Source organism: Hyperolius riggenbachi, chromosome 7 (assembly GCF_040937935.1).
Source record: "Hyperolius riggenbachi isolate aHypRig1 chromosome 7, aHypRig1.pri, whole genome shotgun sequence".
Lineage (NCBI taxonomy): Eukaryota > Metazoa > Chordata > Amphibia > Anura > Hyperoliidae > Hyperolius > Hyperolius riggenbachi.
Window position 1 is genome coordinate 211,801,828 of NC_090652.1, and position 27,295 is coordinate 211,829,122.

Below are 27,295 nucleotides of genomic sequence, written 5' to 3' on the forward strand. Positions count from 1 at the left end.
CATGCTCTCCATGCCCATTAATTTAGCAGAGGGACTTCTAGCAAGCAACTGCCTGTTTTGCCTTGTGGGATAGCTGGCCTTGCTGTGTACCTGACCTGGGATCCAAACAGGAGAGGAGTGCAGCACATTCAGCTAGATACACAGCGGCCAGACAGCAGGGATAGTTAATTTTTCTTACAGGCACTTAATTGCGAGGGAGGAAAGACAAACATGCCTGAAAGAACAAAGCAAACTTCAGCTCCTTGCGTACTTCTTCACCGGAGAACAGACAGACATTCCTCTGAACGAGCAGCGCGTCCTCTCTCCATTCTCCAAACTTCATCTCCTCTCATCCCCCTGCTTGTAACGAGCTTTTCCCGCCCCTCCACACTATTGACAGGAGCTGGGGAGGAGGGCGGTGACAGAGGCCGGCTACACAGACACAGCCGCTGCTCGCTGTAATAAATCAAGAGGAAAGTAATTCTGCCGCAGACCAGGGCAAATGGCAGCCGGGTGGGGGGACAATCTCAAGTGGGTGGCCCGCCCACTTGAAAGGCTCTGGGGAGAACACTGCGTTTGGATGGAAGGTGCACGTCCTGGATTATTTTCTACCATTACCTGTTGGACTGGTTTTTTTTCTTTACAATAGCGGAGCACACGTCCAGTGACAGTGCTCGACGGTGTTTGCCATTACATAGGTCATTTGGTATCACTGCCAGTGTGAACCTAGCCTTAGCTCACAGATATTTTGCTATAGGATGTGCTGCACAGTGAACTGTTTTCTTGTCGACACTTAGACATGGTTTTCTGTCGCTGGGTAACACCACTGCGTGTCAAGTAATAACATGTGGCTTCACAAACTCTGCCATTTGGCTGCATTTTGATTGTTGAGCTTGAATGGAGCTTCTAACCAGCAGCTGGGAGGCTGGACTGCCTGACAAGTGCGAGGTTCAGCCTCTCGTGTGAAGGAGGTCTCACAGTCCAGCCATTTCCCCACCAGTTTAGTACTGCTTGATGTTGTCAGTGTATTGGCACTCTCCCTCTACTGCTCACTCGGAGAGAATTTACTTGAGCCTGGTAAACGCATCCAATTTAGAATAGCCGCCACACTTTGCCAATGTTATGTAGTATAAGAGCTTATCTACACAATCTTTTCATAGTATTACAAATGTTGGCCTTCATGGTATTGTGTTTATCCAATCATAAAATGTCCATACTGTTTGAAATGTTATGTAATTACTGCTGCATACAGTTTATTATTTCATGCTTTCTTACTCTTTGTACCTACAGTATCTTTCCTTTCTGCAGAAAATGGAAACCATTCTCCTCTACCCAAATACGCTACATCTCCAAAGCCAAATAACAGCTACATGTTCAAAAGAGAGCCGCCGGAGGGCTGCGAGAGGGTAAAAGTGTTTGACGAGGGCTTGTAAGTATAATTACTTTGCTTCTTCCAGGAGAGAAAAGAGAATAACTTCTGTCTCATAAACTGAATGTTTGCACTAATTAACAGCAGGGAAGATTAATGAAACCAGGCACAAAAGGATCCCGAGGTGTATCTACGTTATATCTCCCCAGTGTGCTCTGAGATTGAAAATTGAAACGTGATTCATTGCTGTGAACCTTATTTTTTTTTTCTTTGTTCTACACATTTTATATATCACATAGGCCTCAATTCACTAAGCCTTATCAAACACTTTATCAAACTTTTGATAATTTACCTCATGAGTAAAATCTAATTTTGAATTCACTAAGGTGTTATAGATTTTTTCAAATGTTTTATCGATAAAATTCAAAATGAGATTTTACTCATGAGGTAAATTATCAGACGTTTGATAAAGTGTTTGATAAATCTTAGTGAACTGAGGCCATAGTGTAGGATCCCTTGGAACAAAATATTACTATAAGATCAAACCTGGTCCCCTAGTGCTAGGAAAACCTACAGCACATAATCTACTGCTGTTCAGTAGTTATTAGAAGTCAATATTGAACACTGGATGCCTCAAACATGCCTAGCAAAAAAAAAAAAAAGAAAAGCATGTGTGTTTGTCCTTGTGCCAAATATAATCACTTTTCTATAACCTATAACCTAAGCTATAGAGGCCCTGCACCAGCCACTGCATATGAAGATTCAGCCAAACCCCTTCTCCCCCTTAAAGGACACCTGAACTGAGAGGGATATGAATTCTGACATAGCTATTAAACAATACATATTGCCTGGTTGTACTACTGCTCCTCTGCCTCTAATACTTTTAGCCATAGACCCCGAACAAGCATATGCAGATCAGATGTTTCTGACGGAATTAACCACATGCTTGATTTGGGTGTATGATTGAGACAATACAGCAGCCAAAGAGATCACCAGGATGCCAGGCAACTGGTATTGTTTAATCATTTCAGCCCGCGGGTATTTTTCACCTTATGGACGAGAGAAATTTTCCCATTTCAGCGCTCCTCCCTTTTATTTCCCAATAACTTTATCACTACTTATCACAAAGAAATGATCTATACCTTGTTTTTTCCACCACCAATTATGCTTTCTTTGGGTGGTACATTATGTTAAGAATTATTTTATTCTAAATGCATTTTAACGGGAATAATTAAGAAAAGGAAAAAAATCATTATTTCTCAGTTTTCGGCAATTATAGTTTTAAAATACCATATGCTACCGTAATTAAAATCCACACATTTTATTTGCCCATTTGTTCTGGTTATTGCAACTTTAAAATTATATCCCAACTATAATGTATAGTGACAATATTTTATTTGGAAATAAAGGTGCATTTCTGATCGAGTCCAGTAGAGTAGACTCGATCAGACTCTATTTCCAATCGGCTAGCTGCTACTGCGCGAGGCGCACACCTTTTCTGTGTTCAAGCAGTGTGGAAGAGGTCTGCGAAAGACAACATGGGAAGCCTCTTTGGGATCCAGATGCTTCCCCCTCCCGAGATAAGAACCCCCGGGGGAAACTTTTTTTTCCTTACAAGTTTACTGTAATGTATTTGGTGACAAAAAGTTCATAATGTCATCCACAGTGCAACAGACCACTGATATAGCAAATAGAGCAAGAAATCCTTGTTCAGAAATTATTTGGGTAATGGGGACAATTCCACTGCTTTAAGCCACTCAGTTTCATTCAGATTTCGGCATCAAAATGTTGCCATTGCTAAAGGCTAGCAATGGCAACATTTTGATGGACCAACTGATAAAAATGTCCATTCCCACTTCTCTCTGCACTCAGTCCATTCCCTGCCTGCCTCTCCCTGCATTCAGTCCATTCCCTGCCTGCCTCTCCCTGCATTCAGTCCATTCCCTGCCTGCCTCCCCCTGCACTCATTCCATTCCCTGCCTGCCTCTCCCTGCACTCATTCCCTGCCTGCCTCTCCCTGCACTCAATCCATTCCCTACCTGCCTCTCCCTGCACTCATTCCATTCCCTGCCTGCCTCTCCCTGCACTCATTCCCTGCCTGCCTCTCCCTGCACTCATTCCATTCCCTGCCTGCCTCTCCCTGCACTCATTCCATTCCCTGCCTGTCTCTCCCTGCACTCATTCCATTCCCTGCCTGCCTCTCCCTGCACTCATTCCATTCCCTGCCTGCCTCTCCCTGCACTCATTCCATTCCCTGCCTGCCTCTCCCTGCACTCATTCCATTCCCTGCCTGCCTCTCCCTGCACTCATTCCATTCCCTGCCTGCCTCTCCCTGCACTCATTCCATTCCCTGCCTGCCTCTCCCTGCACTCATTCCATTCCCTGCCTGCCTCTCCCTGCACTCATTCCATTCCCTGCCTGCCTCTCCCTGCACTCATTCCATTCCCTGCCTGCCTCTCCCTGCACTCATTCCATTCCCTGCCTGCCTCTCCCTGCACTCATTCCATTCCCTGCCTGCCTCTTCCTGCACTCAGTCCATTTCCTGCCTGCCTCTCCCTGCACTCAGTCCATTCCCTGCACTCAGTCCATTCCCTGCCTGCTTCTCCCTGTACTCAGTCCATTCCCTGCCTGCCTCTCCCTGCACTCAGTCCATTCCCTGCCTGCCTCTCCCTGCACTCAGTCCATTCCCTGCCTGCCTCTCCCTGCACTCAGTCCATTCCCTGCCTGCCTCTCCCTGCACTCAGTCCATTCCCTGCCTGCCTCTCCCTGCACTCAGTCCATTTCCTGCCTGCCTCTCCCTGCACTCAGTCCATTTCCTGCCTGCCTCTCCCTGCACTCAGTCCATTTCCTGCCTGCCTCTCCCTGCACTCAGTCCATTCCCTGCCTGCCTCTCCCTGCACTCAGTCCATTCCCTGCCTGACTCTCCCTGCACTCAGTCCATTCCCTGCCAGCTTGTCCCCACACACTGTCCTCTTTCTCTGATTAACTGATTAAAAAAAAAAAACTTCCCCTTAGCAGTCTTCATCAAAAATCCCACTTTATAAAACATAATCCAGCGCACTGGAGGCATCTCTTTCTGAGTCGATTCTGTCCCAGATGTTTGCAAAAACTGAGGTTGTGAAGGCACTAAAGACTTTCACAAATGCTTCTGTATTTATTGAACCATGGAAACATGATTCTCTTCCATCTGTGCTTTAGAGTATCCCCCAAATATCAGGATGAAAAGATCTGCCTCTTATATTAAAGTGACAATGAAGTGAAAAAAATGATGATCTAACGAATTGTATGTGTAGTAAGGCTAAGAAATAAAACATTTGTAGCAAAAGAAGTCTCATTTTCGTTTTCAGTTACATATCATTTTTTTTTTTTTAACACTGCATCATTCTCTAATATTTGCAGTTTACAAACTGCACTCTGTATGATTATCTATGAAACAGAGCAGAGCCAATGGCCCTTTGAACTTCCCTGCAGTAGAATCTTACCTGAAGTTCTCTTTCACTGTTTCTTTGATGTAGAAGTGCTTCATAAAATAGCACTGCAGCTGACCAAGTTTGATTGGAAAGCTCAGAGAGGCTCTGTTGCATAGATAACAAGTGAAATATGTTAACTCTTTCTGTACTGTAAACAATATGAGACTCATATATGTGCTACTAATGTTCAATTTCTTTGCTGTACTACACACACAATTCATTGTATCATAAGTTTATTTTCACTTCAGGTTCCCTTTAAAGGGTAACTGAAGTTAAAAAAAAAAGTTCTGAGTTGGAGCAATTTTGGGTACCTGGAGTCTGAGTCAGTGGTTTCAATAAACTGAGAAGTTGGATGATTTTTGAACCAAACCATAACCTTTGTAAAAATTAGACTAAGGAGTCAGTCGAGGAGTCAGAGCAATTTTAGGTACCTGAAGTCGTTGGCTTCATAAACTGAGGAGTCTAATTTTTGTACTGACTCCACAGCCCTGGTGAAGAAGAGGGTCCTGGCTGGCAGCGGTCTAGCAGGATGCCTGTGGAGCATCCAGAGGCTTAATCTCATCTGACAATACAGAAGTTTTATAAATGATTTAAGATTTGCTTTGAGCTGGGAACTGCCTACTGTACCATGATGTAACATGTTTTTACATGAATTTACATTTGTATAGAACTGCCCGCTGGACTTTTTTTTGCTAATGCTTTCATTTTCTACCCTAGGCCAAAGCCTCTGCAAGAAATCCCACCTTTCTATTGTCCAGACAAGAACAAAGTGAACTTTATTCCAAAGAGTGGGTCTGCCTTCTGCCTTGTCAGCATTCTGAAGCCTCTTCTGCCCAATCAGGAAATTACCTTCAGAGCCACCAACCACACTTTGACTGTGCCTTCGGGTATCCCTTCATTAGTTCAGAATTTTAGCATGGCCTCAATATCATCCAACATAGAACAGGAGCGTAATTCTCGCGGTACTAATACGCTTATGTCACCAATTCTGTCACCAATGTCTCTGTTGCATCCTACAGGCCAGATTGACGAGGAAGAGGACTAAATATGAATGTGGAGTGACTTTGTTTTTACTTAAGGACTGCACTATTGTGTTGAATGACTCTAGAATGATGCAGTAATGTCATAAGCTGATTTCACTGCTGACCATATTTTCTCAAGGTGAATGGACAGCATGCCTTACCATTGTTGGTATGATATAAAGTAATCTGCTCCCTGTCTGATACTGGAAAGGGCTTCAGTTGTTAGCTCAGTCTGTTCACACTTTTTCCCATATACAACTATCGCTGTCACTGTAACTGCCATAATGTAAGAATACCTGAATGGTTAACTGGTAGGGATATGCTACCAGTGTTCCCATAATATAGCCAATTTGCTGTAGTATTTTAATTTTAGATTACTTTGAAAGTGCATGTCTTATAGATGCCACATATGGTGGAGTGTTACATTGGCTTTGTGTCTGCAGTAAGGGCATACATGTCTCAGAAACAGCATAATGCTTTGCAGGCAGCACTGAGGCTATGTGTAAGCTCCATAAAAATGGAGGCCATTACTTACTGTGCTTATGATGCTGGCTTCCTATCATCACTGTTCTTAAAAGGGTTTTTTTTTTTTCTTGATATTGCACTATCTTAGTCTACTAGCAATTTTTGGGCACTTTAGCACTGCGCTGGATGAGGTGTAAATCCTTACTAACGGAAATAATCTAGTGGTGGGTAGCTGTGTAGGCAGAGTGGTTGAGTTATTGATAGATTAGAAGTGCTTAAAGGGAACCTGAGACAATCAAAAAAAAAAAAGTTTTATACATGCCTGGGACTTCCTTCAACCCCCTGGTTAGTCCCTCGCCATCCTTCTCCGCTGCCTGTAACCGCAATCTGGGCCAGTAACCACGAGAGGTTTACTGCGCATGCTTGGCCCAGCTGGACGCTTCCCCATCACGCTCCTGTCACTGGGAGAGTTCTGCGCTTGAGTAGTACTACTGCAAAGGCGCAGAATGCTCCCTGCCTCGTGAGCAAGACGGGGGAGCGTGCTTGGCCACACTGGCCCCAACTTGCTGAATTACCGTGCCGGATTGCGGAGGCTGCAGGCAGAGGAACGCGTCGAGGGAGCAAATAAGCTGAAGGGGGCTGGAGGAGGCCCCCAGGTATGTATAAAACTTTTTTCCTTTGTCTCAGGTACACTTTAAAGAGGCACTGTAGTGAAATATATTAGAATGCAGTTAATTATTCAGGATACCCACTTTTATGGTAATTTTACTGCTTTCGGCATCAGATACACTTTCTATATCTATATACATGAAGGGGCCAAAAATAAGACCCCTTATTTGAAAGTAAACCAGTCCAATGTTGACACAGTGACGTAATAACACAGTTGCTCATCTAAGGAACGCTCAGCTTCGAATGATGTAGTTGTCAGAAGTTAATGTCAAAACAGGTAAGACGAAAGATTTTAGGTGACTTTAAACAAGGGATGATCGTCGGTGCAAGAAGAGCTGGTGCTAGCATCTTTGAAACGACAACCATTTAGGATTTTCTCGGGTTTCAGAGAGTGGCAGTTGAGAAAAAAAACTTCAAGCGATAAGGACTATTTTGATTGAGAAACCATCACATCTATTCCTGTGCAGGAGATTTGGGAGCAGCCGGCGCCACCATAGATCGCAATAGGAATTACGGCTATAGCGGCGCAGTCAGTAACTTCAGCGCCGTCAGAAGACTGAGCTGAAGTTACTTTAAAAACACTGTAATTCGGTCGCCAGCAATAGCTGGAAGCCGAATTACATCATTCCTCGCCATCCACGTGGACCTGGAGGGGGAATAGTAATTAACGCTGCCGGGACTTGTGCAGCAGCAGGCTAAGCCGTATATCGGCTGTATGCTGCACCAAGTCTCCCGGCGGCGATTTTCACTCGTACACGATTGAGAAAGGCTGGTGAATGAGATGTGAAAGGCGAGCAGCATGCATAGTCTGCAGCAACAGAAGTGCACAGAGTACTTATGACGTTTAGCCTATGCGCACAGCGCGCGCAGCAGTGCGATGCGCAATCGCACTCCTGCATGCATTTTTGGCAAAGCACATTGCTGGTCCCATTCACTGTAATGAATGAGATCAGCAGCGCAACGCGAATGGGGTGTGCTTGCGTCCCAAACACACGGCCATACGTGTTGCCTAATGTGAATGAGGCCTTTGAGCTGCCATTATGTCAGCATGGGCCAACATTCCTCAGCAAAGGTATCAGCATCTTGAGTCGGTGCCAAGAATATCGTCTGTGATCAGAGCTAAAGGTGGACCAACTCGTTATGTGAGCATGTCTCTAATTTTTTGTATTGCTGTATATTGGTTTGTAACCCCGCTCTCCCAGTGATGATTAGCTTTGCGGAATTCTCCCAGAGCATTCTGGGAGACCAGGTATATTTTGTACTGGCTTAGAAATTCTCACTAAGCGAACATTTCGCGGAGCTGCACTTGCCAGGCAGTACAGATGTCACTATCTGTGATACATTTCAGAATGTAAATCGGGGTGTGAAAATATTTTACTATGGGCAAACACTGATTAAATGGTTTATAAATGAATATTGTAAAAAAAAAAATATTTTATTCATTCAATTATTTTCACTACAGTTCCTCTTTCAAAGGAACATGAGGTGTGAGCCCTATGGAAGTTGCCATATTTATCTCCTTTTAAAATATACCTGTTGCCTGACAGTCCTTAAACAAGCATGCAGCTAATTGTGGCAGAATTTTCAGACACCTGAGCTGAATGCTTGTTCAGGCTGTATGGCTTAAAGTATTAGAAGCAGAGGATCAGCGGGACAGCCAGGCAATGTGCATTATTTAACAGGAAACAAACATGTCAGCCTCCATATCCCTCTCACCTTTGGGATTTGGTTTGCAGTTCAGGCAAAGTAGTTTAATCTGCAAGGTAAGTTATCTAGGACTGCAGGATTGAACGCACTCTCTTCCTATTTTTAGACTGGCAGTGCATAATGTAACGAACATTTCAGTATAGCTGCAAGTCTGTGCAGTGAGGTTTTAGAAGTGTGTTATGCAATCCCTTATTGCTGCACCCCTTCTACAGATGGTCAGCAGCCAGTTATTTTCTACTCCCTTAATAGTCTGTTGTGGTGTAAAAAAAGTAGAGTGACCAGCGAGAAAGTTTGAAAGGAGGGTCAAGGATCAGTAAATTGTGATTTATGATCTGCCCCCATTTGCAGGATCTGTAGGCTGTTTGGGGATGAACATGTAGTGTTTGGGCCTGTTTCTATTTCATCGATTCTCTTGTTAAATTAATATATTCTCATTTCCAGTCCCTTGCCTCCTTCCCAGTTTCATTTTATTTCTATTTTATTTATTTTTTGTCAAGAACAGAGCTAAACGTTATTTAAAACAGACAGATTGACCTTTGCTTTTATCAGAGTGTACTTGTTACTTTTGTGGAAGATTGTAAACAAAAGCTGCACAGTGCTGGACTCTGTGCTGTCACTGGTACGTTTATAGGCAGACCTGTGCTCTCTATATACAACTGTCTGCTCTTAAAAAGCTGAGGACTTTCTGCCTCCTTATCTGTAATATTCAAGCTGGGTTATGAGGCATTGCTGAATATTCACTGATGCAGTTTTCATTTCTGCAGGTGCCACAGATACACCAAAGCATTTTTTTTTTTTGTACGTTATGTCAATCAGAGTGTAGAGACTGGGCAGTTCATGGATTCGGCTGAATGATGCACCTAGTAAATGGCCTCTTGCAGAGAACGCGGATGGTTCATTCCACTCTAGCTGCAGACTGTGCCATTGTACCACAACCTCTGTATGTATTGCTGAATTTGTATTTTATATGATGCAGAGGCTGCTATTAAAACATGAAACAGCAAACTGCGTGTCATGGGAAGCACACCTAAACCAGTTGGTATTCTGAATACTGTGAGCCCTGAGTATTAGACAAATTAATGTAATCCTAGTGGAAAGATGGTGTTTTTATTTCTACATGTGTGTAAAAAATGTGTTGGGAAAGTTGAAGATGTTTTACGTGACTGTGATATTTATACCGAATTCAGCTGTTTGCCAGCCATGGGGACCAAACTTCCGGGATATAGATTTAGGAAACTAAAGCTCTCTTTAAAGCCCCCATCAGGAACAGCAAAATGTAAATATATGAACATGGCCAAGAAAATCAGACTCTAGTTAGCAAATATACCTGTTACATGACATTAAATGTTGCTGCTGCATTGCCATTGTATTGTAATTGGAACAATGGGGGTTTAGAACCATTTGTTTTTTGCTGCCATAAGCTGCTGCCATGTTTCAGTTGGGTGAAGTGAAGAACATATTGTAATCAGCAGCTCAGCTAAGAAAAAGCGAATGTGTCATTGCTGCACACTTTTCCTGGGGAACTCTCACTCACCATGGTGACCTTATCAGCTGTCTGAGCAGTACAACAATCTCAAGCCTCAAATGGTTAAAAATAAATGTCGCCCTTAAAGTGTACTCAAGGTGACATGATGAGATAGACAGTGTATGTACAGTGCCAAGCATACAAATAACTATGCTGTATTCTTTTCTGCCTGAAAGTGTTAAACATCAAGTATGCAAGTGACCGTTTCCCTCCAGTCGGACGTAATTGGAGTATAGCGTAATCCTCACTGGCTAGGAATTACAGCCATAAAACTCTTTCCTGGAAGAGAATAGCTTCTGAGTAGATATTAAAATAAAAGGTCAATAGTTCATTTATTTTGTTTTAGAACTCTTTCAGACTGTGAAAAACTTTACCATTCTGTTGAGACAATGTAACCTTAAACCTACTTTTTTAGCTGATACACAAAATAAGGCTGGGATTCTAAAGAAATCATTTTTTTTTGTAGTAGTAGGAGGATAGATACAATTGTTTATCTCATCAGTTTATTTTCACTTCGGGTTTCCTTTAACTATTGTTACTGGATTGTTGGGGTGTACTGCCCTGTTGAGAGGGGAGGAGGGTGGTGTTTTGCTCTGTAGGGAAATAAAATGTCACTGTTAATTGATCGTTGTAGGATGCCTGTATACATGCTGGATTCTAAGCGGAGACCTCAGAATGACTAGCTCAGCTGAGTTTTTCCTGGTGTGCGTACAAGGCTGAAGTTATTTAAACACAAGTCCCCAGCAGACTGATGTCTGTTCTATTATGACTGTTGATGTATATCAAAGTACCATGTACCCCCAAAGCTGTATGCGTATTGACATCATTGTTTTTTTCTGTCATAACATGCTTCATCTGTTTCATGTGTTAGCCATATGCCTCAGACATATTGAGTGTCCGCTGCCTGTGCATTATGATTTAAAGGAAGCACACTCCTGCATCATCTTACTGATGCCGACTCTGGAAGCCGACTGGTTACTGATGTAGTATGTAGCTAATGAGAACTCCAATGTGCTGAGGGAGCCGGCAATGCATACTTTCTCCTTGTCCACCTTGTAAGTGACTACAAATGTTCAATCCGTAATATGGAAAGCTAGGCCTGTACATCTTATCTGAAAATGATACTGAAATATTTATACCCTTATTATTATGTTGTAAAAGGCAAAGCATTAAGACTATATGTGTACCCCTTATTATTCTGGAAATTGCCAGGTCTTGTAATTGTCTTGCTTATATGTGCAAATCAGCTGAATTATCAAAGTAATCCCAAAGTTTGTTATTGCTACAAAGTTCCTCAACAACTCCTGTGCCTAATTTGCAGGGTGCTGTTGGCCTGTGTTACTGACCCAGGCCTGTGATAGGCTTATGCTGCTTACATTCAATTATGGCATTGACCGTTTTTGTTTTCTCTGACCCCCTCTCAGAGGAAGCGACTGTAAACTTCTGCCGCTACTGTACACTACATTTACTTCTATCTAATCTGAAGGTGGTTCCTCCCCCCCCAAAAAAAAATCTCCATTGAAATGATTTATTTTCTATAGCAATAACTATCATTTCAGTTATAAGTGAATAGTGCACCAGCCTTTATTTAATGGTAGTGAGACTCTTTTTACACTGTAGCCCAAGCACGGAGGAATAATATGCGTGTAGGTCACTATGTATCAAACATGGTGAAATGTTAATATCAGACTTGTTAAGAAATAAAACTTGAATTGGAAACCTATCCGTTGTGCAGTTTGTTTTTGTATATATCTCAAAGTCTATGCAAGAGGCATCCTTGCAGAGCAAATGTTGTACACAGTGATCATACAAACATCAGGGCTCGTTTCCACTACTGCGGTGCGGAATCGCCTGGATTCCACCGCTGATGAAATCGCATGCGGATGCGATTCCGCATGCGTTTTTTGCCGCGTATTCGCATAGGTGAGGTATATGCGATTTTAACCATGTCACTGCCTGTGTGAATTTACATTGGTACCTATGCGAATTCGCGGCAAAAAACGCATGGGGAAAACGCTTGCGATTTCCCTATTAAATACATTGTGTGCGATTCGCCTGCATTCCACACGCAGGCGAATTCTGAGGGCTCTGCCGTGCAGAAAAATCCTGCACAGCAAAACTGACAAGTGGAAACAGGCCCATCCATTTGTATTGGCTGTGCGAATCCGCATGCGGACAACGCATGCGTATTCGCGATAGTGGAAACGGGCGCTCAAACACCATGCTACTGTGTAGGTCCCCCTTGTGCTGCCAAAATAGCTCTGTCCAGATGAGGCATGATGGTCTACACAGGTGTCTTGTGTCATTATTCCACAGATAGACAATGCACATGGCAATCTTCATGAACTAAAAGAACGATTGATCAGACTAACCTCCCCCTTCTTTCATAGTCCTGCTGTGATGCCCATTGTAGGCACTATTAGCGATGGAAAGGGGCTTAGCATAGGTACTCTGACTAGTCTGCTGCAGCAAGCTGTGATGCACTTGGTGCTCTGTCATGACCAGTATTAAGGGAAACCTGAAGTGACAGGGATCTGGAAGCTGCCATATTTATTTCCTTTTATAAAATACAGTACAAATGTTTCTGACAAGATTAGCTGCATACTTGTTTCTGGTGTGATTATCAGAAATTACTGCAGCCAAAGTGATCAGCTGGACTGCCAGGCAACTGGTACTGTTTAAAAGGAAATAAATATGGCAACCTCCATATACCTCTTACTTCAGGTTCTCTTTGAGTTTTCAGGCAATGTGTGCTATTACAGCTCTTGGGATGGGAATAGCTGCGCTTTATACCTCACATGCATGTATGAGCCCTGGGTGCCCTTGACCTCGTCATCGGTTCACTGGTTGTCCTTCCTTGATCGATCTGACCAGGTCCGCTGCATAGAGATCTTCTGAACCAACCATGATATTTTTTTTTGTGAAAGTATTGATTAATTTTGGAGAGATGGGCAAATTATTCCTAAAAACTATGATTGGGTACAGAGGAATCTTAATCAGAAAGGCAACCTTATAGTTTTATTCATCAAAAATTGATACAAAGCTAGTGGGTGTTGCAGTTTGATGAATACCTGATCAGATTTTTGCTAAAATCTGATGACAATGAGTGATGTAAGTTGATAAAATGGTCAGTACTCTATTTCCGGTCCAGGATTAATGGAATGTCTGCCACATTGGGTTAGTATCGAATACTAGCTAGTTACATACCTCTTATTGACTTCTCAGCTTGAATAGAAAGTTTATATTTGACCATCCTATAACTTCCGTCAAAGGAAGTTGTTTCTATAGAAACAGTTGGCCAGAGATGGAAATAGATTGACAAAGGCTTATGGTGTCCAGTGTTAGAATTAATTTTTTGCTTATGATCAACAAGTCCAGATAAAGTGGGAATTCAGGAATATTCTTTCTGTTTTGGTTTCAGCAGTGGTAAGTTGGGATATGTTTATATTTTATTGTATGTATAACTTTTCAGCACATTTCTCCAGACAGAGGGCTGAATTAAATTTTGCGGAACACTCATCGTCCTCCATTGCATAAACGTTACCAATTGATTCAGTTGCAGATAAAATTCTCCAGATTCCTGTATAAAATCATGTATATTTGGCACATCAAACTAATCACGACTGTTCTAAAGGTGACTTTTGGGGATGCATTGGAAAAATGTTGCCTGGTCCAATGAGACTCTATTTCAGCCAGGGCTGTGGAGTTGGTACAAAAATCATTCAACTCCGACTCCTCAGTTAATGAAACCACCGACTCGAAGTATCCAAAACTCCTCGACTCCACAGCCGATTTCAGCTCCATCATTCAGATTGCAGGTCCAAATTTGGCGTGAACAACCTGAAAGCATGTATCTATCCAGTTCACACTGATGGTGTGGGTGACATATTTTTTTTGGGGGGGCCACACTTTGGGACCCTTAGTACCAACTGAACATCTTTTAAATGCCACAGCCTACCTGAGTATTATTGCTAACATGTCCATTTATTTATGGCTACAGCATCTTATCATTGATGGCCACTTCCAGTAGGATAATGGGCTCAATTCTGGTAGATATGCGAGGTGAAGTAAATAGTAGTCGGGAAAATACCTCATTCGTTAATTTTTTTTATTTCTTTGTTTAATTCTAGCCTCTGGATGATGTTTGTTAAATTACCGACAGAGGGAGGAAACATGCGGTATCTGAGTGGTAATCGTGAGGTATTTTCCCGACTGCTATGCTTGTGGGGCTTATGAGAGTGGATTTTTTTTGTTTAACATCCCTCCCTCCCGGCTTCCACCCCCCCCCCCCCCCCACTCCTGTACGTGCCCCCCACAAACACACTGTTTACTCCCTCCCGACCTCCAGCCACTATTTAGGTAAACAGTACCCCCATCCCCCCCCCCCCCCGCCCATTCCCCCAGCGGCACTGTGAGAGGAGCGTCGGTAGTGCTGCTCACTGTTGTGGCTCTCTCCAGCGTTGATCGCACATCCTCCTCCTGTACAGCTCCGGGCTACTGTTCTATATACAGGGGGATCTGAATATATACTTTGGGTATATACAGGGGGGGATCTGACTATATATACTGGCTATAAATTTAGTATAGACTATATAGTATAGATGGGGGGCAACTGTTCCAGGCTACCTATAATGGGGCAACTTTTCCAGGCTACCTATAATGGGGCAACTTTTCCAGGCTACCTATAATGGGGGCAACTATTCCAGACTACCTATACTCGGGGCAACCATACTACACTGCCTATACTGGGGGTCAACTATTCTAGGCTACCTATACTGGAGGCAACTATTCCACGCTACCTATACGGGGGGCACCTATACCTGGCATTACCCGCCGTGATGTGCTCAGAACGCCACACTCACTCCTTTCCTTTTTTGGGGTGGTGGGTCATTTAATACCCAGCACCCGGTGTCAAATGACCTAGGTGCACCACTGCTGGGATCATGTAATATCTGTCTTAGCTATATTGGGGATACTTAATACCTTTCATAGCTGAAGTCTTATGCCAGGAATACACAATTAGATTTTTCAGCAGATTTACTGTCCGATTGATTTAGCGATCGTTCTAATCGATTTCCATTCACTTCTATGAGAAATCGATCAGAAAAACGATTGAAAATAAGATCAGACATGTCTGAAACCATCAATATGCCAAAAAATCTCATGGTGTATTCCCAGCATTCTTTACAGAACTGCATTTACCGTATGGTAGAGGTAGGTCTACTTATGGGAGGTAAAAGACATGCAAACATGCACCTTCTTTCACTTCAGAATTCAAGTGTGGGGTATTTTATCACAAAATACAACACATTTTTAGTCAAATTACCTCATGAAAATGACATGAGGTAAAACTTAAAGCGGACCCAAACCGAACAATTTTTTTAATTCAAAATATTTAGTTGCACCACTCTGACACATAGAAAGATAAATAAACACTCCTTCAAGTCTATGAGCATTTCAGTGCATGCTTTTCACCCTTCTTTGTTCATAACTAAAGTTATACAGGGGGCAGCCATTGGCAATGCCTCCATTGCCAGACACCACCTACTCCAGCATTTTGCTGGATTCTGTCCCGGCAATATGAAAGGAAGGGAGGGGTTTCTCCAATAAATGTAAAATATTTTATATTTTTTATCATGCAGCTGAAAAAAGGCTGCTAGTTATTATAATTTAGAAAATAGATTTTATTTCTGAAATGTTGTATTTTTAATTTGGGTCCACTTTAACCATTTCTGCCGCCCGGACGTGAAGCTTATGTCCGGGCGGCTGCTCTGCTGCGGTGCCGCGCGCGATCGTGGGCGTGTCCCCCGGTAGCCCTGGGATCAGTGAACGGTAACCGGTTTCCCGACCACCGATCCGTGTCCCCAGCAGAAAAACTATAGCGCTCTTACAGGAGGCTTCAGTCTTTCTACACGTAAAAATGTCCGCATCCCCCTTGTGCTTCCGCTTAGCGAAAAGCACAAGGAGGGAAAAAAAAAATTCAAGGTGGCCATCTTGTGGCCAAATAATAAAACTACATCTACATATTTTTTACATTACAATTTACACCTATAATAACATTAAAAATTAACTGTTTATTTCCCACACCAAAATATTACCCAAATAAAATTTTTAATGGAAAAAAAAAAAATTGCAAAAAAAAAGACATAATTACCTAAGGGTCTGAACTTTTTAAATATGCATTTGAAGGGGTATACTACGAACATTTTTTAAATTATAAGCTTGTAAATAGTGATGGACGCAAAATGAAAAAAAAAAAGCACCTTTATTTCCAAATAAAATATTGGCACCATACATTGTGATGGGGACAAAATTTAAATGGTGTCATAACCGAGACAAACGGGCAAATAAAATACATAGGTTTTAATTATGGTAGCGTGCATTATTTTAAAGCTATAATGGCCGAAAACTGAGAAATAATGAATTTTTTCCATTTTTTTTCTTATTAACCACCCTGGCGCAATGAGCGGCCTTCCTTGTTTCGCTTTCCCCATCGCCATGACGACGAGCGGAGTGACTTCATGGATGTTAGCCGACGTCCTGACATCAGCCGCCTCCGATCCAGCCCTTAGCGCTGGCTGGAACTGTTTGTTCCGGCTGCGCTGGGCTCGGGCGGCTGGGGGGACCCTTTTTCGCCGCTGCACGCGGCGGCGATCAGGTAGCACACGCGGCTGGCAAAAAACCGGCTGCGTGTGCTGCTTTTTATTTGAATAAAATCGGCCCAGCAGGGCCTGAGCGGCAGCCTCCGGCGGTAATGGACAAGCTGAGCTCGTCCATACCGCTAAGGAGGTTACTCCTGTTAAAATGCATTTATAAAAAATTATTCCTAGCAAAATGTACCACCCAAAGAAAGCCTAATTAGTGGCGGAAAAAACAAGATATAGATCAATAAATTGTGATACGGTAAGTAGTGATAAAGTTATTAGCGAATGAATGGGAGGTGAAAATTGCTTTGGTGCATAAGGTGAAAAATCCCTGCGGGCTGAAATGGTTTAACTACCAGAATTCAACAGTTGATTTACCTCATGAGGTAAATCCAATTCCATGAGGTAATTATCAACTAAACGCTACCAGAGTCGCCAGCAGATTAAAAATGGATAAAATTTGCTAGGTGGAAGTGGTGGACTTGCCTCCATAAAGCAGACACCTAAAGACTGTCCGAAAAGTAGCAATCACATTTATTATGTAGTACCCCAAAAGTGCAAGTGTTTCGCAGGCCGAGCCCGCGTCATCCCTGAGGCACTACACCTGCTATTGCTGGAATTCTGTTTTGTCCCCACGTTTATTGCCTGATGACTCGGGCTCGGCCTGTGAAACTCAGTGCACTTTTGGGGTACTATATAATAAATGTGATTGCTACTTTTCAAACAGTCTTTCGTGTCTGCTTCATGGAGGAAAGTCCACCGCTTCCTCCTAGCAAATTTTAAACATTTTATCCACTTTTATTCTGCTGGCGCCTCTGTTCTACTGCTATACCGTGTCTACCCCTGGTGGAGGGGTGATCAACCCCTTTATCTCATCTACAGAGAGCGACTTCTTAGCCCTGAGTGAGGACAGGTCTAATCTCCTCACCTGCTTATACAGTGGTTGCCTGTGTGGTAACCCACGTTTGTGAGTATATTCTTCTCACTGATTTGCCTTACTTCGTTTATGTTTTAACCTACCCTCTTTCCCTGAAAATAAGACCTAGCTGGAATTTTTAGCATGCTTGAAATATAAGCCCTACCCTGAAAATAAGCCCTAGTGGAAGTTAAAGAGGCGGAAGAGCAGCCAGTAAGTGGGGACACAGTGGTGCAGTGCCACTGATCCTGTCATCCCAGCACACAGCAAGGTTATCAGCTGTGTGCAGAGGAGACAGGGCAGGTGCCTGATCAGTACAGTAGCATAATTTCAAATCCATGAACATCACAGTACAAGGGAACAGGAAATGTTCTGCTGAGAGACACTTCCTAATAGAAATATAAGACATCCCCTGAAAATAAGCCCTAGCACATCTTTTAGAGCAAAAATGTATATAAGACAGTGTCTTATTTTCGGGGAAAGACGGTACTACACTATATTGGGCTCTCGGTTTCTCTACATTTTAAACGCTAGCAGAATTGAGCCCAATGTGTCATGTCACAAAGCTCACTTCATCTCAAACCTCAACTGGTTTCAATGAGTTGACAATTAGTTCACTATACTCTCACGGTCACTAGATCTCAGTGCAATAGATCAGCTTTGGTATCTGGAAAGTGATATTTGCATCATGTATTTGCAGCCAACAAATCTGCAGCAACAGCGTGATGCCACTATGTTAATCTGAACCAAAATTTCTGAGGAATGTTTCCAACACCTTGTTGAATCTATGTCAGAATTGAGGCAGTTCTGGAGGCAAAAGGGGATCCAACAAGGTACTAAGAATGGCAAGTGAGTGTATTTTATATTCTAGCAGTCCTTTAATAATGTAAAACTCTGAGCAATTAATAGACTCATAGGTGATAGGGCTAAAAGAAAATTCTATAGACAAGGCAGAAAACTCAGAAGTGAATCTAATGGTGCACTGGTTTGTTTTTTTATGCTGAGATAGTTTGTGAAAAAACATACTGATCAAAAGTGATTATGGCACTCTCCAATTTAGCCCTTTGTGTCTGTAGATACTTGCAACGACCTGCTAAGCTTGTTTTTTAAAGCCATGATCATACAAGATCCTACCTGTTCTCCTTTGCACACAACAAAGCTCTACAACCGAATGTCCATAGAAAGGGCTGGGAAAACACTTCCACCTGAATTGAAGCTGTAAAGAAAGCTTTTATTTAAAAGGAGTCAACTAAGGTCTTTGTAGAATTAAGTTTTAATTGTTCTCATATAATACTTTTTTGAACACTACATAACTATACTGTAAATATGTACAAATATGTTTTTTTTCTTAAAATATGACATTCTGTTGAACATAATAATGTTAAATGAGAAGAGTGACCACAAGTGGAGCAAAATGCACAGCAGCAGCTGGTCACTGATGGATCTGGAGTAAAAACAAAATCTCTGCAGTATGCTTATAAGGGCAGGGATGTGTCATGAATCCAAGAAGCCACTAGTGGGAGTCTTCATTGAGACCATTTCAAGTGTGTTAGGCTCCAGAAGAGTTCAAATGTACTGTAAATACTTTTAAACAGCAGTAACTGGTTTCAGGATAACACTTCATGTAATACTTTGTCCTGTCTCAGCCAGCTCATGCGCTGAAAAGATTGTCTTCTGAATGGCTAGCGGAACCAGGGCTTGCAAGTGGGTCCAGATCTGCAAACATGTTTAGCCACGCTGACATGTCTGTATTTCCTGTCTTTAAGTCTGCAGTGAACACAAAAAATGTTTACAGTTACTATGGGAAACTGACAAATAGCCAACGTCCTGCTTCCCAGGCCTTAGGAAATGGTGTTAAATACCTTGCTTTGGTTGATGCAAACACATGTAGGTGAGGTTTTCCAGCCCCCTATGGGAACCAACAGATATTTACCTAACCAGGTGCTCCTACCTTTACATTATGAATTAGGTAGTATTGGTTGTTTTTTTTTTTTCTTTGCAAATTTAGATGCAATGACAGAAGGCTTCTGCACCTTGCAGGTCTAGTCTCTGCGATGTCAATGAGATCTTGCCATAGTCTTAAGTAAGTCTGCTGTCATTTTATCTACTGCTATTAGGGTCACATTATAGAGCTCTCATTAATAGAAATACAATGACAAGCTACAAAACTGCCTCGACAATTGGCGTGTATTTGAAACACAACACACCCTTTTATGTCGGTTGAGATACTGCAACTAAGCTCAATTTTAGCAGACAAAAAACTGCAAGGCCCCTGGGTAGTTTTAAAGAAATCTGTTGCAATGCAAAGCTTCCTAAGGTAAACACAGAGGTATCTTCATTCTGGATCCACATAGCTCTGTGCATTCTCCGTTCCTCTCCTCGTTCTGGTCCCTATAATCTCTAATTGAAAAATGTGACTTTCTACTAAAATCAAATTGTTAGAAGGAAATGGCAGGCTTTCCGCAGTGTTATCTCCTATCACCCTCCCATTCCATTCTCTTCCCTGCCTCTTTAGGAGAGCAAAATGAGTTGAGGGTAATAAGAGGTAATGTCGTGGCAAGCCTGCCTCTTTCTGTCTGAGAATTTGACTTTAGTCAAAAATCTATTTTTTCAAGGTGTGATTACGAGGACCGGGAGGAATGAGGAGAGAAACGGACAACACACAGAGGTATGCGGATCCAGCATGAACATACATCTGTGTTTACTTTGGTAGCTTTGCCTAAAGACAGGTTTCTTTTACAGAACTACCAATGATGTCAGATGATGATGTATGATGTCTAGAGACCTTTCACAGCCTTACAGTCCTGCACCATTTTCACCATCACCATTTGCCTCCTTTCATATCTCTTCAAACCTTCAACATTTTTTGGCCTTTCTGGCATGGAAGCCAACCATGCCCCCAGTACACACCAATGAAAAGGCTGAAGTATAATCCTGTGTGGTAAAGGCTTTTCTAAAAGTTGGGTACCACCAGGGTGGATGTGATCAGGACAATGACCAATTTTGTATCAAATGGGTCAGATTTATGAAAACCAGGGCAAGAAAAACTAAACCAAATTGGTGCAAGCATGGAGAAGCTGCTTTGAACGACCAATCAAAATAAATTAATTAAGGCATCTCCTTCATATATGCACCAGTGTTGATTTTGTGTTTGGAATGCTGTAACAGTCCACTTTTTCTGGGGTTACTTTCGAGGTAGACAACTGGTATAACTGTTTTACATGGTTTACTTCTGCCACTAAACACTTAGTTTGCTTGCATTTGGTTTTAGTGTTTGTCCACCATTTGGATCAGCTATGCATCCTTTAGGGCTTGTTCACACTACAAGAGCTTTTTCTTGTTTGAAAAGCTCTTCCAAATGTTATCCTTTGTGTGTGTTATTACTGGAGCCATGTGATTTTTGTAAAAAATCCCCCATAGCATTGCATTAGCCAGAGATTTTAAAATAAGAAGGGCAACTGAAGGTCGTGCATTCACCACCTGTCAGCTGCTCTTGTGCACTGGCCAGGTGCTTATTATCACTACTTTCTAGAAGGCAGAGAAGAGTAAAACAATAAAAGCCATCAATCGCAAAGCGTTCTGTGGATGCCAAAGAACAACACAGAGTCTGTGTCAACAGTCTAAAAACTACACACTACTCCACGTCAGATAGCAGTAGGGAGTCAATTTCGGAAGCTACAAAGCTGCACACTGCTCCATGCTACCCACTGAACGCCTAATTCTCAAAAGAAATGCAGGATTTACAGACCCTCCCACTCTATCAAGCAAAGTCTCAAATAATGGTATGCTCAGGCTATTCAGGATGAGTATCTCCCTTCATATTATTTATTTAGTTATCCTTGAACTGGCTCTGAGAATAGAGCACGTGTGCACATAGCAGAAGTGGGCTGTAAGGAACTGAACTGAGCCCTAGGGATGCAAATTGTTCCAAGTTGATGGTTTAACCAAATTTTCAATGCAAATTTATGCAGCTTAAAGGATTCCAAGTGTGAAGGGATAGAGAAAATGGAACGCTATGTTAGTGTATGAGGATGTGTGCAGTCTTTTACTGCACCTCCCTTGTGGCTGCATCCCCATGCGTTCGCCTGTAAATGGCTCTGTTATCCTGCAGTCAGCACCCTTTGACCCGGATATTCAAAGCCGCACATGCACTGTTTGTTATGTTGACTCCCTTGTGACCACGCTCCCTGCTGGTCCAGGTCAATGTGTGCTGATGCATCCTTGCCGCAATCACAAAGAAACCGATCCAACATACAGTGCATGCGCTGGGTTATATTTCCGGGTCAAAGGGCCCCAATCGCACCGGCCATCTGCAAGATACCAGAGCTGTTTACAGGCGAACGGAGGGGGACACAGACAAAAGGGAGGTGTGGTAAGAGACTGCACACCTCCACATATACTAACATAGCATCTGATTCTACAGTGGCTTGCAAAAGTATTCGGCTCCCTTGAAGTTTTCCACATTTTGTTACATTACTGCCATAAACATGAATCAATTTTATTGGAATTCCACGTGAAAGACCAATACAAAGTGGTGTACACTTGAGAAGTGGAACGAAAATCGTACATGATTCCAAACATTTTTTAAAAATCAATAACTGCAAAGTGGGGTGTGCATAATTATTCAGCCCCCTTTGGTCTGAGTGCAGTCAGTTGCCCATAGACATTGCCTGATTAGTGCTAATGACTAAATAGAGTGCACCTGTGTGTAATCTAATGTCAGTACAAATACAGCTGCTCTGTGAGGGCCTCAGAGGTTGTCTAAGAGAATATTGGGAGCAACAACACCGCGAAGTCCAAAGAACACACCAGACAGATCAAGGATAAAGTTATTGAGAAATTTAAAGCAGGCTTAGTCTACAAAAATATTTCCAAAGTCTTGAATATCCCACGGAGCACTGTTCAAGCGATCATTCAAAAATGGAAGGAGTATGGCACAACTGTAAACCTACCAAGACAAGGCCATCCACCTAAACTCACAGGCTGAACAAGGAGAGTGCTGATCAGAAATGCAGTCAAGAGGCCCATGGTGACACTGGATGAGCTGCAGAGATCTACAGCTCAGGTGGGGGAATCTGTCCATAGGACAACTATTAGTCGTGCACTGCACAAAGTTGGCCTTTATGGAACAGTGGCAAGAAGAAAGCCATTGTGAACAGAAAAGCATAGGAAATCCCGTTTGCAGTTTGCCACAAGCCATGTGGGGGGAAACAGCAAACATGTGGAAGAAGGTGCTCTGGACAGATGAGACCAAAATGGAACTTTTTGGCCAAAATGCAAAATGCTATGTGTGACGGTAAACTAACACTGCACATCACTGTGAACACACTGTCCCCACTGTCAAATATGGTGGTGGCAGCTTCATGCTCTGGGGGTGCTTCTCTTCAGCAGGGACAGGGAAGCTGGTCAGAGTTGATGGGAAGATGGATGGAGCCAAATACAGGGCAATCTTGGAAGAAAACCTCTTAGAGTCTGCAAAAGACGTGAGACTGGGGTGGAGGTTCGCCTTCCAGCAGGACAACTACCCTAAACATAAAGCCAGGGCACCAATGGAATGGTTTAAAACAAAACATATCCATGTGTTAGAATGGCCCAGTCAAAGTCCAGATCTAAATCCAATCGAGAATCTGTGGCAAGATCTGAAAACTGCTGTTCACAAACGCTGTCCATCTAATCTGACTGAGCTAGAGCTGTTTTGCAAAGAAGAATGGGCAAGCATTTCAGTCTCTAGATGTGCAAAGCTGGTAGAGACATACCCTAAGGCTTCTTGCACACAGGGACGTTACAGGCGCACGTTAGTGCAGCCTGTAACGCTCCCCCAATGCACAGCAATTTAACACAAGTGGGCTGTTCACACTGCTCACGTTGCGTTACATTGTAACACAGCAAAGTGCTGCATGCTGTGCGTTCTCCGCAGCTAAGCCACGTTAGACTGTTTGCACATGCTCAGTCATGTTGGGGAGGAAGGGAGAGCGGTCGGGCACATGGCTAATTAATATTCACTGCACTCAGTGGCGTGCAGTGTTTTACTTCCTGGAGCGGCCGCTCTGTGTGGCGATTGGCCGGGCGGGACCACGTGATGCCGCATGCATCCAAGAGTACGCATCACGGCATCACGGACGCCAGAGTGAGCTGCACAACGCGGCTCACTCCGACGTCCACACCAAAGAGCACCAGGCTTTGCGTTAGGGGCACGTTATGTGCCCTATAACGTACCCTAAACGCAATGTCCTGGTGTGTAACTAGCCTAAAAGACTGGCAGCTGTAATTGCAGCAAAAGGTGGTTCTACAAAGTATTGACTCAGGGGGCTGAATAATTACACACACCCCACTTTGCACTTATTGATTTGTAAAAAATGTTTGGAACCATGTATGATTTTCGTTCCACTTCTCATGTGCACACCGCTTGGTATTGGTCTATCATGTTGAATTCCAATAAAATTGATTCATGTTTGTGGCAGTAATATGACAAAATGTGGAAAACTTCAAGGGGGCCGAATACTTTTGCAAGCCACTGTATACCCCTTTGCATTGGGTATCCTTTAAACATGGGCAAATAAAATTCCACCTTTACTGAATACAGCTTGCGCTGAAGTCTAATATGATTTTAAATGGTAAGGAGGATAGTGCTGGTTCCAGCAATATCACAAGGACAATTAACTTGCTGCCAAAAAAAGATTAATTTCACATTTATTCTTCATGCAAGACAGTAATGTTGTGCACGAAGCCATCTTGACTTGGGTATAGCAATAGTGAATCAGATTAATCTTGAACTTACTGTGGGTTTGCTGGTCTGTTGTATTGCTGAGGGAACAATTCTTGGTGTCTGGTTTAGAGTCACTAGATGGTAGACCTGATATGTTCCAGCCTAAGGATTTAAAAGAAAAACAGATAATTATCCCTCAACTGGAAGTTTTACCTCTCTTGTAACAAGCTGGTCTGTCATCTTTTATTTCACATCCCACACGGGGGTCTGGATCACATTCCCAATACCTTAGAGAATCACAGCTATGGTAACTCTCTGTCTTTCTACATCACATTCACCAAGAAAACACTGCAGAGACTGGATTGGCCCGCACAGCTCCTCTACTACAGGTGAGGAACTCAGAATTCCAGTTTGAGCTGTTTTACAAATCGTATTGCAGTCAGGAGCTTGGAGGGAGAGCCGCTGCAGAGTTGAGCCAAGCCAATATTAGGCGACTAGCGCCCAAATTACCCGTATGGTGCTGCCATAGCCGGTAATTGCATTGTAGGCTTTGATGGCACCCAAATTAACAGGTGCACTATTTGTCCTTTTTAACTGCTACAGTGTCGCCATTGTGTGTGTTGGGCACACCTGGAATTGTGATCACAGGGCAATTGTCAGAGTGTCCACAACATGTAGTGTGCTTTTCCTTGCCACATCAACTGGGATATGTGAAGGTGCAGTGTGTAGGACAAATAGCCTACATTTGAAATGGCCGTGGCCAAATTTCAGTGCAGGGTAAAGCCGAAAGACTGCTTACCCTGCTGCGGGCACACTCCTGGTCCTAATGCAATTACCCCTCCATGTTATCACAGCTCGGGGGTAACATATTACCGGTGGCCAAATTACCTTCTTTCTTTTTTTTACCGAACTGTCTGTGTAACTATAGGGTGTATGTAATAATGCATTACGCTGTAGAGAAATAGATCTGCAATGTTCCACGACTTTGCAGGTCATAGATTTTGCTGCAGGGCTGTACGCAGTAGCTCTGCCACCTATCTAGTCAATCTCTGCCTCTCCCCACTCCTCTCAGTGAAAGTGAAAGAGAACCCGAGCTGGGTTTGAAGAATGTGATCTGAATACAGAGGCTGGATCTGCCTATACAGCCCAGCCTCTGTTGGCATTCCAAACCCCCCTAATGTCCCCCTGCACTCTGAAATCAGACATAGATCACAGCCGCGCTGTGTGGCTGTGTTTACATCTGTAGTGTCAGTCTCGGCTGCTCCTCTGCCTCCTGCAGAGCTCCGGTCCCTGCCCCCATCCCTTCCCTCCAATCAGCGAGGAGGGAAGGGAGGCAGGCGGGGACCGGAGTTCTGCAAGAGGTGGGGAGAGCAGCAGACTGACACTATAGAGAAAAACACACGCTGTGTGTCAACAGCACGGCTGTGATTTATCAGGGATTGCAGAGTGCAGGGGGACCTTAGGGGGGTTTGGAATACCAACAGAGGCTGGGCTGTATAGGCAGATCCAGCCTCACTATGCAGATCACATTGTTAAAACCCAGCTCGGGTTCTCTTGAAAGAAGATTGAGAGGTGCTGGGAGAGGGCGGAGATTGACTGGAGTAGAGGCAGAGCTACTGCGTACAGCTCTGCCTCTACCTGGAAGGAGGATCTACGAGCCCAGGAACTTTGCTGGGCTATTTTTCTGCTATAAAACACTTGTTCTGCCATGGGAATGTGGGGATTCAGCTTAGAATTTAATGCTGAACAGCACTACATAAGAAAATCCGGTAAGAAAACAGTCTTCAGAGTCTCTTTAACACAGTTTATTGCATACACCCCTATGTAACCATGAAAACGGTTTAACCCTGTGGAGTGCATTTATTCATGGAGAATGGGCAATGATCATCTCATGTCTAAAGGTGACCATACACAATTACATTTTTATTTTTTAAATCTGAATAAAGCTAAAAATCAGGCCGAGGTTCCATACATAAATGATCGATTTTTCAGAAAATCTGGGAGAAATGATCGAATAATCATTGTTAACTAAGTTAACATACTAATACCATTTTTAGCTCTGGTTTGGCATACACTAATTTCTTCCTTGTTTGTCCTTTCCTCTGTATTCAATTCATATCTACTGTATATTATTATTTTTATCAAACTTTACCATACACCATTCATTTTTTTTCTTTTCAATTTCTTTCAATTCAATTGTATTGTGTATGGTCACCTTAAAGCGGACCCAAACCAAAAATTTTTTTTAATTAAAAATATTTAGTTGCACCACTCTGACACATACAAAGATAAATAAACACTCCTTCAAATGTCCAATGTTGTAGATAGCGCTCCACTTCACTGAATACAACAGAAAATAGGGGGTCCCCTAGGGACTGCACTCACCCGTCCAATCTGACCACTGCTAGACTGGTCAAAATGCGCAGTAGTGTCCTCCTCGATCAGGCTCCTCTGTTGCTCAATATGCCTCGCTGTAGATGGGAGTGCTGTCCTGCATGGGTCCCCTTCAGGCTAAATGCCTTCCGTTTACCTCATAGAGAATAATGACATTCCATAGCGTAATTCCGTAAAAAGTGATAAAAAGTTTATTCAAACTTAAAATACTCACAAGAGTAGAATGGTTAACAGCCTTTAGAGTAAGTAACGGGCTCTCCCCCGTGCCTCCCGGGTAAGGCCGAGTGGTTTTCACCGTTAATTCACTATCTGGCTGACCGCTCATGTAACTTTGTGCGCTTCCGTGTTGTCCTGGCGTGTCTTACGGCTCCACCCTACGCGTTTCGTCACTCCGAGTGACTCATCAGGGGCGTGGTTTGCCGTAGACAC

At 43.0% G+C, this 27,295-nt stretch overlaps 2 protein-coding genes across 13 annotated transcripts in view; one reads left to right on the plus strand and one right to left on the minus strand.

Annotated features, from left to right (window-relative positions):
- FAM117B (family with sequence similarity 117 member B) overlaps positions 1–11,929 on the plus strand; it is a 109,429-nt gene extending 97,500 nt beyond the window's left edge. For 3 of the 5 annotated variants that reach the window (XM_068245119.1, XM_068245115.1, XM_068245117.1), the window contains 2 exons: positions 1,270–1,408; positions 5,536–11,929. In XM_068245119.1, the coding sequence (XP_068101220.1) occupies positions 1,270–1,408; positions 5,536–5,863 (467 nt within the window). In that variant the 3' untranslated portion in view covers positions 5,864–11,929. The remainder of the gene's footprint in view (positions 1–1,269; positions 1,409–5,535) is intronic. The other 2 variants (XM_068245116.1, XM_068245118.1) reach the window with 1 other exon arrangement.
- The window catches only part of ICA1L (islet cell autoantigen 1 like), a 106,781-nt gene that overhangs the window by 20,855 nt on the left and 58,631 nt on the right, over positions 1–27,295 (minus strand). For 4 of the 8 annotated variants that reach the window (XM_068245122.1, XM_068245125.1, XM_068245121.1 and 1 more), the window contains 2 exons: positions 24,545–24,634; positions 18,901–18,982 (listed from right to left, as the gene is read on the minus strand). In XM_068245122.1, coding sequence (XP_068101223.1) covers positions 18,901–18,982; positions 24,545–24,634 — 172 coding nt within the window. Of the gene's footprint in view, positions 1–18,645; positions 18,983–19,023; positions 19,534–24,544; positions 24,635–26,857; positions 27,003–27,295 lie in introns of those variants that run through there. The other 4 variants (XM_068245124.1, XM_068245123.1, XR_011022781.1 and 1 more) reach the window with 4 other exon arrangements.